Here is a 20,371-nt window from a genome sequence, read left to right as displayed (position 1 = left end):
TAATGTGTGGCCAGTTATTTTTTATAGACCGGAGTATTGTCTTCCCAGCTGTTCTAATGTTACAAATTTCACACTGTCTGTCCAAATAATTTCTAATATCTAAAAAAGAACAGATATTATATATACCAATCTCCCTTAGCTTCTCTTCTGATAGGCTTTTGCTACTGGTAATGTTAATGTCTAGGTACTTCAAGCAAGTAACCTGATTAACTGCCTGATAGTTTACAGCCAATTTGCAGCTCCTCGGTTCTCTAAATATTCCAAGGGATTGAGTTTTTTGTAAATATATATTCAAATTGATTTTGTTTGCTGATTGCTCAAATTTGTGTAGCATTCACTGTAGGCTATAAGAGAAACCTCTCTAGTTAGCAGACAATTTTTCAAATTTTGTATGAAGTTGTCCATACCATCTTAACTTAAACCCGTCTTAGCAATCTCTTCAGTCAATATTTTTGTCATTAGTTTTAGAACAGTACTGTCTAAATGTACATTTCACAAAAAAAAACTTTTGGAGCGAATCGAGCATACACATCATATCATAGCTGAAAAATATGATGATATCGCTAACTTCAGGAAATAAAAGGACCAGAAAAAAGAAACAAAGAAAAATAGTTGAGTTTCCAAAAATGTATGAATTATAATTCTTAAACTAGATCATTTTTTTTTGTCTAGAATGTGAATGCTGATAGTGATTTGAGTGTAATATAATTATAATACAGGGTGTCCTACGACTAGTTAAAACTATCTGTATATGGCATATAATAAAATCATGAAAATTGCTAGGTATTGGTTTTCGGATCCGATCTTTCTAACTAAAATATTTTCAAAGGTTCTACCGGAAGTCGGCCATCTTTGGCTGACTGTAACTTTGTTATTTCAAATAGAATAAATACCCTGTATATTAATACATTTTTGAAATCAACGTGAAATTATGTATACTTTTGTTTAAAAAGTACTTATTTCGAAAAATGCATACTTTTAAAGTAATTAATTTTTTGTAAAAAATTTGCCGTAAGTCAAAACCGAGATGCTGGCATCTGGAAGCGATTAGACTAGAGATGCCAGCATCGGATGCTAAAACAGCCACCCGGAGGCTCAATTTTGTATATCCCGGCTGGAATGCTGAAATGCGAACAGCCGGTCGCTTTTTGCATCCCGGGATGCACAAAATCGGTTGTGGGGCATTGGTTCGAATGCGGCGCATTATAGTAGGCTGCTAGCATCCGAGCAGGTGCTCTATTTGACATATGCGTGCGCACGCAGTTTGATCACGTGAGGGCCTGAGACTGCTGACTGCACTGCACGTGTCGTATCGAGTCGAGTGATTACTGTGTCTAGTACAGTATATCTTTAGTGTCTTTTGCGATGGAAAGTGAAATGTTTGATGACGTGAGTGAAAGTGTTGTGGGCGACATAGGAAATGCCCCTTCGGAAGGCTCGTCTCTAGAAGAACCGGAAAAATATATTGATAACAAATTGGATATAGAAAATTTATTATTTGAAATGGGAAAACATCCTTGTATTTGGGATAGTAGGTTAGAAAGCTACGCCAACAAGATTTTCAAAATGAATGCATGGAAATCTGTCGTCACTTCTATCTTTGAGGGTTTTGAAAAGTTGACACTAAACTTCCTTTTTGCACGACGCCTTCTTTTTTTAATTAGTAACATCAGCAACAACATCTCTTCATTCTTTGGGGCCATATTGACGACTGGAAAAGATTAAAATAAAATAGCGGTCCGGTATGCTAGCGTCCCAACACAAATTCGACGCAAAGTGGGATGCCAGTATCTCGGATGAGAACATCCTAGTATAATTAGTATAATGGTAGCCTAAAAAGTAAATGATATATTTAGTTTCATTTCGCAATGTGAAAACGCAGTTGTTGTGTTGACTTATATGAATTTTTGATCCAGTCACGCAAGCACAATTTATTTCTGTGTTGGTATAGTTGCTCACATACTCGTCGGCAACAACAGTGAATTTAAATCCTCCATGTTGTTTTTATTGAATAATATCTCCACCCGAATCAACTAGACCTGTATATTCTTCTGTATGCAGTAAACTCAAATATTGCGTAATTGTAGATGACAGCATATTTTTGACATAAATGTATTAAATTTTGATTTCTCCAATAACTGTAAAACGCCAACTTTTATGCATTTTTAAATCTGGAATTCTGAAGAATAGAAACTTTCCCTTATAAATATTTTTCGTTTGTAGCATTCAATAAAAACTTGTTTGTTTACTCTCTTGAGAATATATTGAATATTTGAGGTTACTTTTAGTTTAGAATATCGGGGACTATATTGTAGAGGACTTCAAAATAAGCTAATAGTTAATCTCTCGTACAAAGAAATAGCCTATAAATATTTCACTCACTGTTAGTTTCCTAAATTGATAATGAAGTTTCTTAAGAGCACATAGCCAACGACCTCTTCAGATTGACTCTATACTGTTGTTAACGCAATTCTATTTTTTCAGAAAAATTCATCACAGATAGATTACTGTATGCTCTTCTCGCCGTTCTAGTGATTATAAAACTTCTAGCAGTAAACGTATTATTCTTCTTACCATCGATGTTGGGAGTAGTGACAGCTAAGAAAATCATCGTTAAAATTCTTTTGTTCTTCTTCCCCGCACTACATCATCTTTTCAAATTATGTGCGTATACACCGTATGGAACCAAACATCATATTCACAAGCATCAAATAGCACATATTCATCAAGTGGCACCCGGATATTATCATCACAAACCTCACATTGAAGAACACCATTATCACAAGCCTCATATAGAAGAAGCGGAGTATTCTCACGACGATTCGCATCATTTCCTTGAGGATCATGATGATTCACATTACCACCATAGTGGACCACCTCCTGATGTTAGTCATTATCCAGAGTTTGCTAATAAAGATGACAGCCGTTATGGGGATTCATATCCGGCCGCTTCTTATGGCAATGAGTGAGTATATCTATATATATATATATATATATATATATATATATATATATATATATATATATATATTAGAATTATTTTAGAATTATTTTAGAATTATTTTAGAATTATAAAGCATTCGATTGAGATACGTATCCTTCGAATTCAAATTCTAGTATAGAACTGTCTAAAATAATTTTGTATCCAGAGATGTTTTTGCAACTACTTTCCATTAAAATATCTCTTAAGCTTAAACTGTATCAAAATTATAACAATATCAATGACGAAATCTAAGCTGAATAGTCATGAGTGTATCGCCATACACTCTTTTAGTTTATTGGCAGAAACTGAAGATTATAAAAATTTTGAACAAAAATTTTCTCGTATATTTTCAAATTTTCTTTGATCACATTCAAAACGATAAAAGCTTCGTAGCTATGATGAACAATTTCAGAAAGTGAATAGTTACAATATTGTAGAATCAAATACGTTTTTTATACGCCTATGGTCAATAAATATTACAAAGATATATTGCTTAAAAAATCAAATCAACAATAGAATCCACGTAATTATCTATCAATTAAATGCCTTCTGGCAAGACAACATACTTGAGACTTCCTCTAAATGAATTAACCAGTATATTCATATCTTTGAGTAGATGTACCTAAACTGATCTGTTTATTTTGTCCCTTACCCATTTCAAAATCAACAACAATCAATTATCATCACGTCACTGTCTACAATGAAATCGCTATTTCAAGACAGTATGGAAGAAACAAAGAAAATGTTCTGATAAGATTAGTAACAATGGATGAATCATAGAGCATCCGTCGCTATCACGTAGAGCCCAAATTCAGATAAAAAAGTGGAGACACCACCTAAAAAAAATCACAATGCAATATTCAGCTTGGAATATCATGCCAACCGTATCTTGGGATCCCGAAGGTATAATTTCAGTTAGTTTACTTGCAAATCAAAGGTGATTAATGTCTCAATCTAGTTTCAAAATGATGAGCATTTGTCATATTCTCATGCTCTTTCCAAAACTTAAAGAACACTTACATCGTTAATGTGGATAATAAAATCATCCATGCGGTAAATCAGTATTTTAAAGATATAGAACAATAATTAATTTGAAATACATTCGAAATGATGAAACATCGATGAGAACAATGTATTAACTCCAATAGAGACTATATTGAATAATAAATCTGAACTCATCATTTCGTTAATTATTCCTACCGTTCACAAAATAAATAAATTGATAATATAAGTGATAAAGAGGACCATAATGAAAACAGAAAAGAGATAATACAAGAAAAAGTTATAGAAGTAATCAAATGGCTAACAACTGCTACTTACACCTGAAATATCAAAAGCTACGAAGGAGAGAGGCTTGACTTACTTACATTAATATGCTGGGAATAAGGCAAGAATACCAATAAAGTTGCAACAAAGGTAGAAAATACACTAAATGATGTATAAAACGTATTCCGCAAGGCAGAACTATACAAGATCATGTATTTACCATCAAGCTCAAGAAACTTCAAGATAAAACTGTTCACCGAATTTCAGATACATTATTTGAAAGGAAAGTACGTGTTAACTTACCAAATGCAATCATAATCTTATTTACACGTGATACCTACCACATAATAAGTAAAAACCCAATAACCGATTCTTCTCTAACCACAGAAGGAGTGAAGTGAGATAACGGCTTGACTCCATTACTTTACAATATATTTATAGATGATAAAATAAATAACTGCTCAATCAACTCTGTGAAAGTATTTTTTGGATATAAGAGTCTGAACGTAATAGTCCTCATTGCAGTTAACCTCCAGAAGAGTGTAATGGAGTTATCGGCTACTGAATATTGAATTTTTGTAATAATATTACTTTGTTCATATTCAAAATGGCTTCATACTTCGTTAGCACACATCATATCCTTCCGAAAAGTTCTGTTGTTTATATATAAGAGAATCAAATAAACTTTTGTCAAGTCGCGTCGCCTGGTTGTTACAATGGAAAGGTTTAAAGTGGTATGTTTTGAGTATTTTTTCAATTGGTATTAGATTCATATTTATATTAATTATTCAAAATAAGTTTTTCATTTTTGTTTCTACTTTACACCGGGTCAAGAAGTTGTTTTGATACTGCATCAATTTCATTGAATATTTTCTCTAGTTGTGTCCTTCACACTGTTACAGTTCTAGTTTTAACATCAGTGGTATATTTATTTCAAATAAAACAAACATTCATGGCAAAGTAATACTAAATGCACTCAAAAAAGTCAAATGATTCCTACTAAAACTACAATAGCTTTTACAAAACTCCCCACTACTAACTACCGAGCAGTCAAATGGTTGTGAATTAACAAAATAAAAGATATCTAAACTGAAATTTATACATCAGAACATGATAACCAATACGCATGCAAAATATTTTCCAGTAAGTTGAAAAAAATAGTTTCTCCTTGAATTTTTATTGTTTTTTTTTTATTTTTAATTTCTACTAAAAAATCTGTAGAGCAAATTTGTAGAAAAATAAATTTCCTAAAAAAAAACAATTTTTTTGCGTGGTGAATAGTATCATTGTTATTGCAACCCCAAAAACTTGAACATAAACATTCAGCAACCCCCTTTGATAAAAGCAAAGTCCATGTAACTTTTAATGAACCATAGGTCTTACATTCTTTTCTTAACATTGCTTCGTAATTTGTAAATGAATCTGTATTCTCGCGTCGTAATTCTGATTTGAATTTTTGGGTGCTTAAATACATCGAACTCTTTTCAAATGGTTACTTAAAATAAATGTATTGTTTCCATATTCACACTTTTGATACTTTATATTAAGCTTTTCGGAATTATTGTACTTAGTTTCATGTCTGATTGTTGTAAACGCTGTTAGTTCAAATATTCTCGGGACATTACTAAATATGAGTTCATAAATTAAAACAATTCGCATTTTTGTACAACCAATATTTAAGATACTGATACTGTCGTGAGAGTTTTGCTATAAACCTCGGCAGGCGTCAATAACGCAGCAAACTGATTTTTTTTAAAGTGGGTGGTTAAGTTGTATGTAATTGTATACTTATTACCTTATGTTTTATTTTGTATAGGAAATTAATTCCATGAACAGTTAATATGATTGTATCATGACCAGAATTTTTCTAACAATAGAAGACGAATTTAGTTTATTACACTGGAATATTAAAAGAAAAGAATTTTTATATGGTATTATCATTCATTCATACTAATGTTACCATGACAATGTATTGATACAAGGTATTTGTTCATCCGTGACTGTCACCTTCAGCAGTTTGTAAACGTGACCTTAACATATAGTATTAATAAATATTGTTTTTCTGAAATTTTGGTGATAGCTATTTGGAAGTGTGCAGAATCTATTAATAGATATTTTTTTGTATTTTTCATCTAAGAAATAGTATAAAAATCAGTAATTAAATTTGAATAAACTACAAAATTGCACCGTAAAATCTCGAAGCGTTGTGCCTGGTACTGAATATGGAATGAGCTAGTTTTCACAAGTAAACGTCGCCGAGATTCTTTAAACATTATCTGTCTATATTGATAGGAGAAGTCAAGAACTTTGTTTCTTCACTATCGAAACAGATAGACAGACAGGGAAACGCTGTGCACCCACATCCGGACATGTATCTATCGTGAGCTCATCGCGCCTCACTGCATTCTCCGTAGTTTGTTTTCATTCGCAATATTATCGTTGCACCGATTATGTTACATTGCAAAAAAATACGATATTTCTATTAATTACCAGCAAATATCGGTTTGTGCGGTGTTTTTATTAGTGATTAACTACAAAGTTAATACACCGAGAAAAAATGCTCTTTTCCTAATGATTATACGGAAAACTGATCATCTATTAAAAAATGATGAAACTATCAAAAAGTTTCGTTATTAATTTGTGGTTTTCATATATCTATTGTACATGGCAATAAGTAGAGTAAGACAAACCATATTCACAAAAAATCATAGGTCTGGATTATCCCTTGCGTTAACATATGAAAATATAACGTTTTTTTTTGTAAAAAACATCTTTAAAGATATTGACGAATGCTACTGAAATAAACACTGCTTATTGAGTTGTTAGGCTTAACGTATCATTTAACTTTCTAGATTGAACAACAAAACTGAATTCTGTGATGTAGTCTAATTCAAATATCGCGGCAAAGCAATCCATTACAACAAAAAAGCTCTGTCACGCAAAATAAAGAGAAAATTGAAAAGATTAGAATATTCAACGGAGAAGATGATTGCTTTAATTTTATTGCCGATAATATATATACCAACTCAGGCGGAAGAGAAAGACATGGAACAAGTTAATGTTTTCAAATTGATTGATATTTTATTCAAAAATATTGAAGCATAAATTAGATGGTACTGCTTCCTCTGCCGTTGATGGGATGTCATTTGGTATCGAGCCTATTGTACTGAAAATTTCTGGATACTTTCTAAATATTTTCTGCTGCCATATAAAGGGTCTCGAAATCTAATGTGTGAACTTCTTCAAAATCTTTGCTACAAATTCACACTCTTTTTGGTCACAGTCAATTTTCTCTAATTGAAAAGTAAATCAATAGGATTTAAAATTCGGCAATTAATATTTTTCAGATCAATCATGTTTAAAAATTACGAAGCAATAATTGAATGACCGATATGTAAATGCATTTTTGAAGAATCCAAAACTACTATACAAAAAACTAAAAAGTGTAGGTACTCTTAATATTAGACAAATAGAGATGTTTGAAATGTAAGACTTCTTCAACACTTCCGTCCGGTCTCTCAAACAAATGTCCGAGCATACGAAAAGTTGATGTTTCCAGTTGGATGATGTAGACAGATTTTCTAATGGCAATAAATTCAAGACATCACATTTTATTTGAACGAAAAATGTATGATGACAAGTGAATTAATACAGTGCTTTTCAGATAAAAGTATCCACCTTTAATAACTTTTGTAATACTGGTATTTAGAAAAAATCCAAAAACACGTCAATTTATGTTGGAAGGGGCAAGCATTATGGCTTATTTAAACTAACTGGAAAAGCCACCCCTAGCAGCATCCCCTTTATTTTTTTAAATTACTCTTCATATTTTTTATGTAAAATTTGGATACTCCTCTTTGAGCTGATTTCAAAAATGTATAATACTTGTAGGTTAAAGTGGTTAGTTTATGAGATAAACAATTTTTCTTTTAAGAGCACAAATTTTACTTATTATTTACTTTCACCTTATTTGCCTGTACTAAAATGGGTTGTACAACAAGTACAGCGATCGGTGTTTCATCTTCTACAGTTTTCCGAGTTCTACATAAATTCAAGTACCACCCATACAAAGTTAAGTTGGTGCACGAGTTGAATGAAGATGATTTTGATCGTCGTCTAGAGTTTTGCGAATCAATGACGCAAATTATCAATAACAATCCACAATTGTTAAACAATATTTGCTTTCCTGATGAATGCTCATGGTCATTAAATGGCTTAGTAAGTAGGCATAATTGTAGATATTGGGCTGAAAGTGATCCACATATTATGCGTGAATTCCATACACAACATCCCCAAAAGTTAAACGTTTGGTGTGGTATCCTAGGTGACCACATTGTCGGACCTTTCTTCATCAACGGAAATTTAAATGGTGAATCATATCTTGAGTTACTCAGGGAAGGGGTTGACCCACGTATTACAACAATAATAGAAAATGATGATAACCTTTCCGAAGATTTACTGGTATTTCAACAAGACGGAGCTCCCCCACACTATGCTATGCCTGTCCGACAATTTTTAAATGAAACATTCCCCGCTCGTTAGATAGGTAGAAGGGGGCAGATGATGGAGTGGCCACCTAGGTCACCGGATTTAACACCCCTAGACTTCTTTTTATGGGGGTATTTAAAAACAAAAGTTTATGCTACCCAACCAGAATCTCTGGATGATTTACGAGAGAGGATAGAAAATGAATGTCGACAATTAAATCCAGCCGTATTAAGCAATGTCAGAGAGGCATTTCAAAATAGATTATACCATTGTATGGAACTGAATGGTACTCATTTTGAACACTTATTGTAACTTCATAATAAATAGCACAGTTAAGAAGATTAAAGAGTTTGAACTGTTGTACAACCCATTTTAGTTCAGGCAAATAAGATGAAAGTAAATAATAAGTAAAATTTGTGCTCTTAAAAGAAAAATTGTTTATCTCATAAACTAACCACTTTAACCTACAAGTATTATACATTTTTGAAATCAGCTCAAAGAGGAGTATCCAAATTTTACATAAAAAATATGAAAAGTAATTTAAAAAAATAAAGGGGATGCTGCTAGGGGTGAGGGGGTGGCTTTTCCAGTTAGTTTAAATAAGCCATAATGCTTGCCCCTTCCAACATAAATTGACGTGTTTTTGGATTTTTTCTAAATACCAGTATTACAAAAGTTATTAAAGGTGGATACTTTTATCTGAAAAGCACTGTATATAAAGAATTCATGTTGGACACACTGTTTACACCACCACTACACCAACACTCATAATTACACTGACTGAATAGGGTTTCGATAACCAAGTTATCGTCTTCAGAGACTGAGGTAAACAAAAACCTATCAACTTGATTTACCTGTTTTATACTAAATCCTCCCCCCTGCGGAAAAACCTTCTCGGCGTTAATCTTCACATTTATTCCTTAACTACTAAATTATAGAGTGGCCTGTTTGTAACAGACAGTTTTTCCCTATCATCTACACAACATACTTCTTATCACAGTGAATAACAGCTAATTTCATATATACCAATTTTTTTCTAAATCTGCTACTTTATCCTTAGGATTACCAAATAAATGTTTCCATGTATAGTTGAATTTATAAATTAATTCAAAACCTACTGGGTTAAAAATTGTTTCCATTCCCTTTGAACTCGATTGAAAGTTACCAGATCAGATTTCTCAAACCTATGACGGTTAATTATCCACTTCTCTTATCATAACCGGTGTCCTTTCCTCGATATTCAATACAGATGTTAAAACTTCTTCTAAACAGTGTTAGTGTTATAACTGTGTGAGACATCAATTCATTTCTTGTATTTAGAGATTCCAAGTTTTCAAACGAACCCTTCCGTTTCATGATATTAGGTCAATCAGTAAAATTGTATGTTACGGTCGGCATGTTTCAGTCATTACAAATTCTTCTCTATGGACTTATCTTCGGAGCTTTGCATTAATTGATCGGAAACAATGAAAGTATTTTATTGAGTTTATGTAAAAGTCGATTGTATGTATGAGAAATTTTGTTTCCTTACTTTCTTCAATGACTTAATTTTCAGATAATCAACACTCTCTTAATAATTATAACGATTTTATTTTTACAGCGAATGTCGAGTATACGTCCAAACATTTGGAATAAGAATATTTAGATACGTTATAAATATTCTTGTATACTTGTTACAGACAGCACAGGAAATGTAAGCAGGAGTACATGAATGTTTAGAAACTTGTTATGTATTAAAGACACTTCTTATAAATAGAAACTAGCACTTCAAGGTAGTGATTGCTTATAAAAATAATTTGTTAATCTGTCTACTGTTGTTGTGATTAGAAATAGACTTCCTTCACATCGTGACTAATAGAACATTCCATTTCAATCATCTTATTAGTAGAAAACGAGTTTTAAATGTATGTGTGTATGTTAAGAGTAGTTATAATTTAAATTTAATGAAATATCACGTGTTAGAATATTATTTGCATTGTATACGCACCCTGTGAATGATATTTTTACATGATACACTAACAAGAGTAAATGTCTAATATTTAACTGGTGTTTCAGACTGTTCCACAAGAGTCCCGATGATAACGACGCTGATCCATGGGATCATACCAATCATCCATCAAAACCATTTGGAAAGAAACGTATGACCGCAACGGAAATTGAAAATATGGTACTGAAAGCAGAAAAAGAAGCTTTGGTAAGTAATTCCTCTGAATTAATAAGTTATCTAAAAAGAATTTTCCGATTTTTACGGTATATGTTGATGGGGGGAATATATAGAGAAACATAAGCTCAATTGAACCAACTTAATACTCGTTTGGTAGTAGAAATTTTACGTTACATTTCTATAAAGAGTTTGAATATGTTATGTGATGCTTATTCACTATACAAATTTCTATAATGTATAACAACATGCTAAGAAATTTGTATTGTGTACGGCAATGATGTTGTAACAGATCATACCGTGAACAAATGGTTTGAATATGTCTGTAGTAGGAATTTGTAAAAGATTTGCCAATCTCTGGCTGGTCTTATACTGAAAAATCTTGTAACTGATCGGAATAGGTTGAAATAAAGTCTGTGAAGGCAACGCTAATGCGCTGGGCAACAACCAAACCACACTGAGTGCTTTGTGACCTAACCAAACAAAAGCAAAAGGTCAAGGATTATAATGGCTCATATATACTTGACTAACATTAATTTTCATAAGGAAAAATTGTATGTAAAAATTAAATAAAAATCGAAAATACTTTGAAAGGTAAAGAAGACAATTTGAAAAGAAGCATTTCAAATATATAAATATGTATAAAACCAAACTATCAAAAATTATTGAACTCAATCAATTTTTAAACCATATTATGGATTGAAATTCATTGAAAAATATAATTAATAATCTTGAGAATATTAGTTTCCAATAACTATAACAGAATTACTTGGAATGCAACACGGTGGATTCGTCTAATAGTTCAGATTTGAAATACATTCCAACTAAGTAATTCAAATAATCAAATAGTCGCCGTTATTTTCTAGTACTTGTGTGTTTAACACTCATTGGAGTTGTATTGAGTTATTTTATGTCTAACTCATCTTAGATATTTGTGGACTTCACTAAGTAACAGCAATTTATTGTTAATATTTTGAGAACGGTTTGTAGCTCAATCAAACGCTTGTTATTTGAAAATATCTAATTAGTGATTCCATATTAGACCCACAAGTTTGAATACTTTCGTCAATCAACTAAAAACACCTTTGCCAAATTTCTCAAACGAACGTTTCTATCACCAAAACACTGTGTAATTCATATACCAATATTTTCCATGTAAAACCATCCAAACAAAAAAGTTTTGTGCCAGAAATTATTAACTACAATTTAGGACTTTTGATATACCACGTGTTTGTAGTTAGCAGTAAGCAGACTTTGAAAGAAAATATACTTTTTTTGAACTCCAATTCTACCCACAACATGTGATTGAAAAAGATGAAAAATGAATTTTCATTTGAGCATCTACTTTAACTAGTACGTCTTTACATTCATATGTTAAAACGAGTTTTTAACTCATTTGACCTTAGAGACCTGCAGTTTTTGCAGTTTTTATCGAATGTCGATCTTGTAAACCGTAACGTTTAGTTACATTTACCATAATCAAGCGATTATTTTATAATACTATACAATTTGTTTTATTTAAAACTAGAACTTCTATATTTTCGTTCAGCTTCATGATTTGTATATCGTATCTCTTTCAATTTGTTTAGAGCAGTATTTCGAATCTTTATTGAAATAAAGTTTTGTTTAAAAAAAAAGAAAACCATTACTGAGAAACATCATGAACAAAGCAGTGACATTAAGTTTTTTCCTAAGTTTGATTGTTAACGGGACTGAACAATACTTTGAAGGAGACTAATTCAAATTGTATAGTATTCAATATTGTTCTAAAAGAATGTATCTCATTTTTTATCACGCTTGGTACTTTTTATTACTCAAGATATTCTCCTCTTAATTGGATACATTTATTACATCGAACCTGCAATGTTTCTTTTTGCTCTGCAAACCAGACCTCCACAGCTTTAATTACCTCATCGTTGGAAAAAAATTTACGATCTTTCAAACTTTTTTTTCATCTGAGAAAAGAGATGATAGTCGGACAAAGCCAAATCTGGTAAATAATGGACGTGTTCTAGTAATTCAAACCCTAAATCACGAATTTTTTACATGGCAACATGAGATTTGTGTGCAGGGGCGTTGTCCTCCAAAAACAAAACACCTTTGAATAGCTTTCCGCATCTTCCTTCTTAAATTTTTTCTCGTAGAGTGGTCAGTAATATCGAATAGTAACCTCCAGTTATTGTTCTACCCTTATCCAAAAAATCAATCATGATTACTCCATGGCAATCTCATAAAATTGAAGCAAGAACTTTACCAGTAGATTTTTGGACACCAAACTTCTTAGGTCTTGGAAAACCAGACTGTCGTCACTCCATCGATTGTTGCTTTGTTTCTGGATCGTAGAAATGTACCCAAGTCTCATCCATAGTAACAATTCAGTTTAAGAAGTCTACATCGTTTTCAAATCGAGCACAGATCGAACGTGATGCTTCTATCCTTGCACGCTTTTGGTCAACATTCAAACATTTGGGAATCCATTCTGCAGCAATTTTTCTCATGTCCAAATTGATATGAACTATATGATGAACGCGTTCGTATGTAATATGAATATTAATGACAGTGTATTTGTCTTATTGAACACCAATTGATATTTGTAGTTCAATGTCAACAGTTACGAGGTAAAACTATTAATCGAAACCAGAGAGAGCGAGGGAGACAGAGAGGAAATCGTTGAGCTCAATAATGGGCTAGGTAAAAACAATCAAATGTTTGGTTGGTTTTGTTCTGGGATGACCTAGAAGTTTACTCTCGCGCTGTCACGGAATGCTTTACACTTTCTGGTAGAAACATCAAAACTTTTGTCATTATCATCTTGTCACTTATTTCTTCCCCAAAATACTTCAATGAGCCTCTAATCTCTTCTCACTGTGATACAAAATCTACAGCATTACCTTCCTGAATTGTAAACTGCAAAATCATTGCATCAACAAATGGACACTAACCTACGATTGGTGTTCATAAATAGTCCACATTTCAGAAGATGTCTTGATGACAGTAGAGGTTTGATGACACGATGATTTCTTGTGCCTTTGTGTCTTTACTCTCCCATTCCTTTTACTTAGAGAACTTGTTCTTTATTTTATGCCTTCCACAATTTCAAAATACCCTTTAGACTCCAGTGTTACCTGAACTTGAAATTTCTATACTGTCCAGTTGTCTCCCTTCAATTTTTAACGCTTTCGTGTCTGTGAAATCCAACTTAAAATATCCGGTCGAATGTAAAGTCAACTTTAACCGACTTTCTATTTTCTGCAAACTTTTACAAAAACTAGTTGTCAACTGGGCCCATAACCTATTAATGATATGTTCCGTATATCGATTTACAAACAGCAGTCCGTTCTTACAACATTTACTAATTTACAATAACAGTGTACAAAAATCAGTATAAAATGAAAACTGTATTCATGAACAACTCGTTTTTATAACAAGCCAAAACTAAGAATAGTACAATGATAAATTAATTACTTTTTTAACATCTTCAGTAATGATGCAGCGAGACCCTTTCAATTATTCCTTCATTTTTTTAAATTGCATAGAAACTTCTATTTTTATCCATGTAGTCTTCCGATTTTCTTTCTCATATCATCAGTATATGACGATATACGATATAAGATAAATTGCAGAAAAAGTTCTTTTTCAGAAATATTTCCAATATTTCCGTTGGCAGTCATGGCAGTTATATTCTCCATGGTTTCAATGTAATAACTGAAGTCCCATTTTACAGTAACCGTTATATAATGTATTATGAAACAGATTTGTCAAGAGTACCGTCATTAAAAGTTCCAGGAAATGACATTAAACATTCACATTGTTTGTAAAACATGTTAAAGAAGCTTGTACACTTTCAGAAATTTTGACAAATACACCTGCAAGAATAACCACCAAACTTAGTATCTTCATACAGATCAATATCACCATTACCAATAATATCAAAGCTATTGGAAAAAATACTGCTAATTAGATTAAGCCATATACTTGAATAAAGAAAACTAATAACTTTACATTAGTTGGAGTTCAGGGCAAACCACTCCACCATAGATCAAGTACACAGAATAACCGATCTCATAGAACAATCACAATTACAAAAAGTCTGCTCTTCTGTTTTCTTAGACGTGGCTCAAGCATTTGACATAGTTTGGCATGAAGGGCACAAATGCAAGCTGAATAAACTCTTGCCTTAATCAACGCGGGTGTACCACAAGGTAGTGTTCTTGGGTCGGTCATTTACCTCTTATACACCAGTGACATCCCTAAATTAAATGCCACACGATTGCCACGTTTGTAGACGACACAGCTATTTTCACCGTAGACGATTCCCACAAAGAAGCAGCAGCTACAGACATTTAAGAAAATTAATTATTGGACCAAAGAATCGAGTTTAAACAAGAAAAATTTGGTACATCTAAATTTCATATATAAAAGGAGCAATATGTAACAGTACGAATACACCATGAACAGGTACCATATGCTAATACTTACAGCAAAATATCTGGGACTAACACTTGATGGCTAACACTAGACACCCCACTTAAAAAACTAGAAGAACTAGGTAAAAGATACAAGAAAATATATTGGTTTGTTTGTATATGAACAAATCCTGAAATCGGTATGAATCTACGGGATTCAACTATGCCAGCGAAAGCAACACCTAAATAATCCGAAAATTTGAAAATAAAGTGCTAAGAATCGTTATTGATTCACCATGGTACTTTCGAAATAGCGATCTTCACTAGAGATAGACACATTAAGGCAGGTATCCACTAAATTCGCAATGAGTCAGTCACGAACACGACTATTGAAACATGTGAATATCGAGGCAATTCGGCTTCTCGACAACACGAACCTAGAGAGAAGACTGAAGAGGACGAAGCTTTTTGAGTTAGTTATATAAGTGCTTATTTTAAAAGCAGAGCAAAGGGCGGAATTTTACATATTAGTGTTAGTGTAAACAATAATAATTGTAGTTATCATAATTGTAGGAGCTTCTAATGAGTAAGACCCATAATTTACAGACACCTATGGTAGAATAGAACGAAATTGTTTATTGATCATGATAATTATCAGATCACAATGATAGGGTTAAAAAAACACGCATGTCAAATAAAAATTTGACAAATAATTTGACCGTGTACAGGGCTCTCTTGATAAATGTTTTCGAAGTAACAACAAGGAATAGCTTATGAAATTGACAAGTCTATTCTATTGGTAGCAATTCTAGTTTGAATAGAAGAATAAACATTTATTTATATGAAAAGATAGGACTTCATAAACCTCACATAGTAAGGAAATGCAATTGAACTTATCCCAAATAGTAATTGAATTTCTGTCAGTTATTTCATTAAACTTTTAACTTATGGAGCATCCATCAACATATTTACTTATTTTCATGATTATATTGTCATATCTGTTTGCTTATAATATACAATCAAGGTTGATCTTGTCTCTGTAACATTTCTGATCATTTTATGATCGATCAATAAGAACAATTCCAAGAAAACTCAAAGTGAATTTTAATTTACTAAAAACGCCGCAATTTTCGTCAAAAAAGTCGACAAAAACAATATCCAGCGAAAGTACATGAAATTAAATAACAGTAATGGTGAAAGTTTGTTTGTTCGTCATCACAAAGGAGCATATCATTATAAATTATTGGTTAGAATGATACTAATGTACAATCTAGGTAAAAAGTATCGATAAAAGAATATCTTGTGGTTTATACACCGCATAAACCGATTTATGTAATTTGGATATGCACCACCCTCTATATTTCGGAATCAATAGAAAATTACAAATTTAAAAAGATACGAGATCTGGCTATTAAATAAAGACACTGTGTACCTAGAGGGTGCCCTAGACGGGTGAGGTAACAAACGAGTAGTGCGTTGGGTATCTTAGATATCTTGTCTATGCACGTTCCAAAACACGTTTTCATCACTATTATACATAGTATTTGTGAAGTAGCGGTTTGAAACGAACGTATTTTTTTCTCGTGCCGAAAACCATGTGTGACGAAAAACAGGAGCAACGTATCAATATCAAATTTCTCGTTAATTTGGAAAAACTCCGACTGAGTGCTATAAATTGTTGCAAGAAGCCTATGGGGACCAATCTCTATCCCGTACGTTTTTGAGAGGTGTAAGCGCTTTAGTGAGGGCCAAGAGAGCACTGAAGATGACCAGCGCCCAGGTCACCCTGTGACTGTTTCAACTCCGGAAGCAGTAACCAGACCCAAGCAAAATGTGCTTGCAGATTGTCGATTGAGCATCTGGATGATTATCAAGGCTGTAAACGCCGATAAAGAGATGGTTAAACAGAATTTACACGATGAATTACACATGACAAAAGACTGTGCGAAGTTGGTGCCAAAAAATCTGACTCCTGACCAAATGCTCTTGCGTCAACGGGTCTGCTCAGATTTCCTTGAAAGGTTCGAAAGGTTAGGAAAAAATCTACTTTGAAAGGGACCCGATTTGAGTCGATGGAAGCTATAAAGCAAAAAGCGACAGAGCTCCTAAAGGCACTCACCAAAGAAGTCTTCCAGCACTGCTTCGATCAATGGAAAAAACCTATAGAAAGGTGTGTGAAGAATTAAGATATGCTTGAGCTAAAGACATAAAATTACTTTCGACATTATTTTGTCTTCATGGAATTTTTGCCAGACCATTTACATCTCTTCTAATTGTTGATGGAAGGCTATATATAAAAAATAAATAAACAATTTCTATTTCAACTAAAATAAAACTTATTTCTTACATTTCATTTTGGGTAGTCTACCCCGGCTGCACGGGGCCGCCAGAAGTGGCTATTAATTTTCAGTAGGTATGGAAGATGACTGGTTCTTGATCTATTACACGATACCACTTTATGGCAATTCGGGAGAAATCTGGTAAAATCCGTAGGTATCAAAAGGTGCGATATAATTTTAATTACTTAAAATGAAGAGAAGTCGTATAGCAAAACGGTAAATTTTCACTTCTAATATTCATGGAAATCTTACAAACTAAAGGTTCTTCACAAATTTGTAGGTACTTATAGTAGGTACATATATATTATGAATAGGTTAGGAATCCTATCTATAAGTTTTTTCTGAGCTTTCCTCTATGTTCCGTTTTGAAAACCTTTTATTACTCATAAAAAATTGAGAGTTCAAACCTCAACTAAATACACAACCTAATCACAATTATTTTCTTCACTGGAATATCCAACTTAATCTAGATTTTTATGTTGTGACTGCGAAAAGAATAATTGGATTGAATAGGTACGAATATCAGTTGAGATACCATATTAATTTGATACCTACCTATAGTTATAAAAAATATAACGTTTGTTATAACTTTTCGTCATATTTAGAAATATAAATATATGCATATATTAGTTGTATAAGTCCGTATTATTTGCCATATTTTTCTAAATGGTTCTAAATGAACGGAAGAAACCCTATTATTTTTTATTACTTTTAGAATGTGGAAATATATCTTTTTTACGGACTAAATGGTTGTATCTTTTTTTACGTTATTTGAGAAGTTTAATTGGACTCAAGAAATTGGGGGTCTTACTTTATGGTATTAATTTCAACTAATTACTAATTACACGAGTTCCAGAGTAAAGGTGTTATAGAAAATTAATTAGAAAATATGTTGGTTATGTGAACGACTTTCCTGAAAATAGATCGAATAACAATAATATGACAGTGTCAGAATTAATGAAAGATTGATTGCTTGATTAGAATCAGGACTGCTACAATAACTGTAGATACAACAGATCTTCATTAGATATAGTCTTTGACGTAACCTGGGCTTTTTTTGGTGCGGACGGAACGGTGCACAGGAGTGCCTTGTGGCTCCTGCGTCGTAGGCAGCGGCGCTTTTCTAGAGGTTATTCTTCTTGGGTTCCCAGCTACTGCTGGAACGTCAATTGAGGACTATGGCTCTCATAGTATGGTTTTGAGGAATGCCAAACACAATTGGAGGTGCACTACGGTCGCTTCTTTCATCAGTCTGTGTTTCAGTAGAACCGCTAGGAATTAGCAGTCTGGACAAACAAATATGATCATTTGGACATCATCTATGAAGGCAGGTCCCGTTATTTTGAGAGCACCCAAAAACGTTAAAACACAACTTTATATGTTTGTATTCGCTTTTCAATACAATGCAATACAAATTGAGCGCTTGATCGATAGTTGTCTAACTTTTAAATCAAAAACAAATCGATCAAGCTTTTTGACTTTTTTGTCGGGAAACTATTTAATTAACAGTATGTGCGCTTTAATATATTCTTAATATAATTTTTTTTATGAATACACTCCTTAGAATTAATCAGGGAAAGAATCAACTTGCTTGGAGCATACCCTAAGCCTCTGAGCAGGTGATAATTATTATGAAACAACCACTATATTTGGATTCTGTGGGATCCATTTTTCTATCAATAAATGTCTGGGGATGATTTAGGGAAAAAAGTCAATGAGCTCCGAATAATTCTTCTTTTTTATGGAATAAAGTGTTCCTGAATGCCCTAATTAGGTAATAATTATTATGGAAAAACCTCTACAGATTCATTATGATTTTTTTCTATAGATAAATACCTGGAAAATAATCAGTGAGCTATGAGTTTTGCTTCAATTTTTTATTCAATGTAGTGCCTCTAAGTGCCAAAGCAACCACAAAAATTGATGCGAAATCTGTAATAAGTAATAATCGACATTATTCAAGAATTATAAATGTTATTTTTAAATAAGATTTGATACAAATGTAATTAAATCTGTTGGGTTTTTAATAATAATTTTTGACCAGAGCCCCTCTATCTTTTCAAACCCAAATTTTCTGTGTTCTACTAATTCTTATAGCTGCAAGTTTCAACACCATACAACATATTGATCGTATAAGGATTCCGTCTTTTGAGGCTTGAGTTTTTTTTAATTCCTCATTTCTCAACTCATTTTTAAGGTGATACGGGTTATGCCTTTACTATTCTTCTAATTGTGCTTACACTCCAATGCAAATTGATTGAAAAATAGCCCTTCCCATATTTTCGAATTTTCTGTGAGAGTCGAATTATATTCAAATTGACATTGGTTATATTAGTTCATTCAAGTTGGTGGGCAAATTTGCAAATGAAGAAATTCTCAAAAATAGTAAAAAGTCCACACTTTTTGAGAAAGTATATGAAAAAGCTTTTTCCTTGGATTATGTAAAGAGGAAATTAAAAAATAGCTTAATAGGTACAACCAGTGGTTCTCAATAAAATGTTTGGGATTTTGTGCAACGCTAATGTAATGTTAGGTAGTTTTTGTACAAATTGTCTACAAAAATTAATTATCTACTTGTGCACTAGCTGAAAGGATTTTATCAAGAGAAACTAGTACCTTACATCAATCCGACAAGGATTTGAAACATTTTTTTGAACAAGAAAGTGCCTAATGGTATTAGTATTATTACCTTCAACTGCCTGCATGGTAGAACAAGAAAATGTTGGTT

At 32.6% G+C, this 20,371-nt stretch overlaps 1 protein-coding gene across 1 annotated transcript in view; it reads left to right on the top strand.

Moving 5' to 3' along the window:
* The window catches only part of LOC130444685 (uncharacterized), a 67,900-nt gene that overhangs the window by 22,857 nt on the left and 24,672 nt on the right, over positions 1-20,371 (top strand). The window contains exons 2-3 of the mRNA XM_056779962.1: positions 2,485-2,965; positions 10,793-10,931. Of these exons, the coding sequence (XP_056635940.1) occupies positions 2,485-2,965; positions 10,793-10,931 (620 nt within the window). The remainder of the gene's footprint in view (positions 1-2,484; positions 2,966-10,792; positions 10,932-20,371) is intronic.

Source organism: Diorhabda sublineata, chromosome 5, assembly GCF_026230105.1.
Source record: "Diorhabda sublineata isolate icDioSubl1.1 chromosome 5, icDioSubl1.1, whole genome shotgun sequence".
NCBI lineage: Eukaryota > Metazoa > Arthropoda > Insecta > Coleoptera > Chrysomelidae > Diorhabda > Diorhabda sublineata.
Note: the sequence above shows the minus strand (reverse complement) of the source record. Positions and strands in the feature narration are given on the sequence as shown.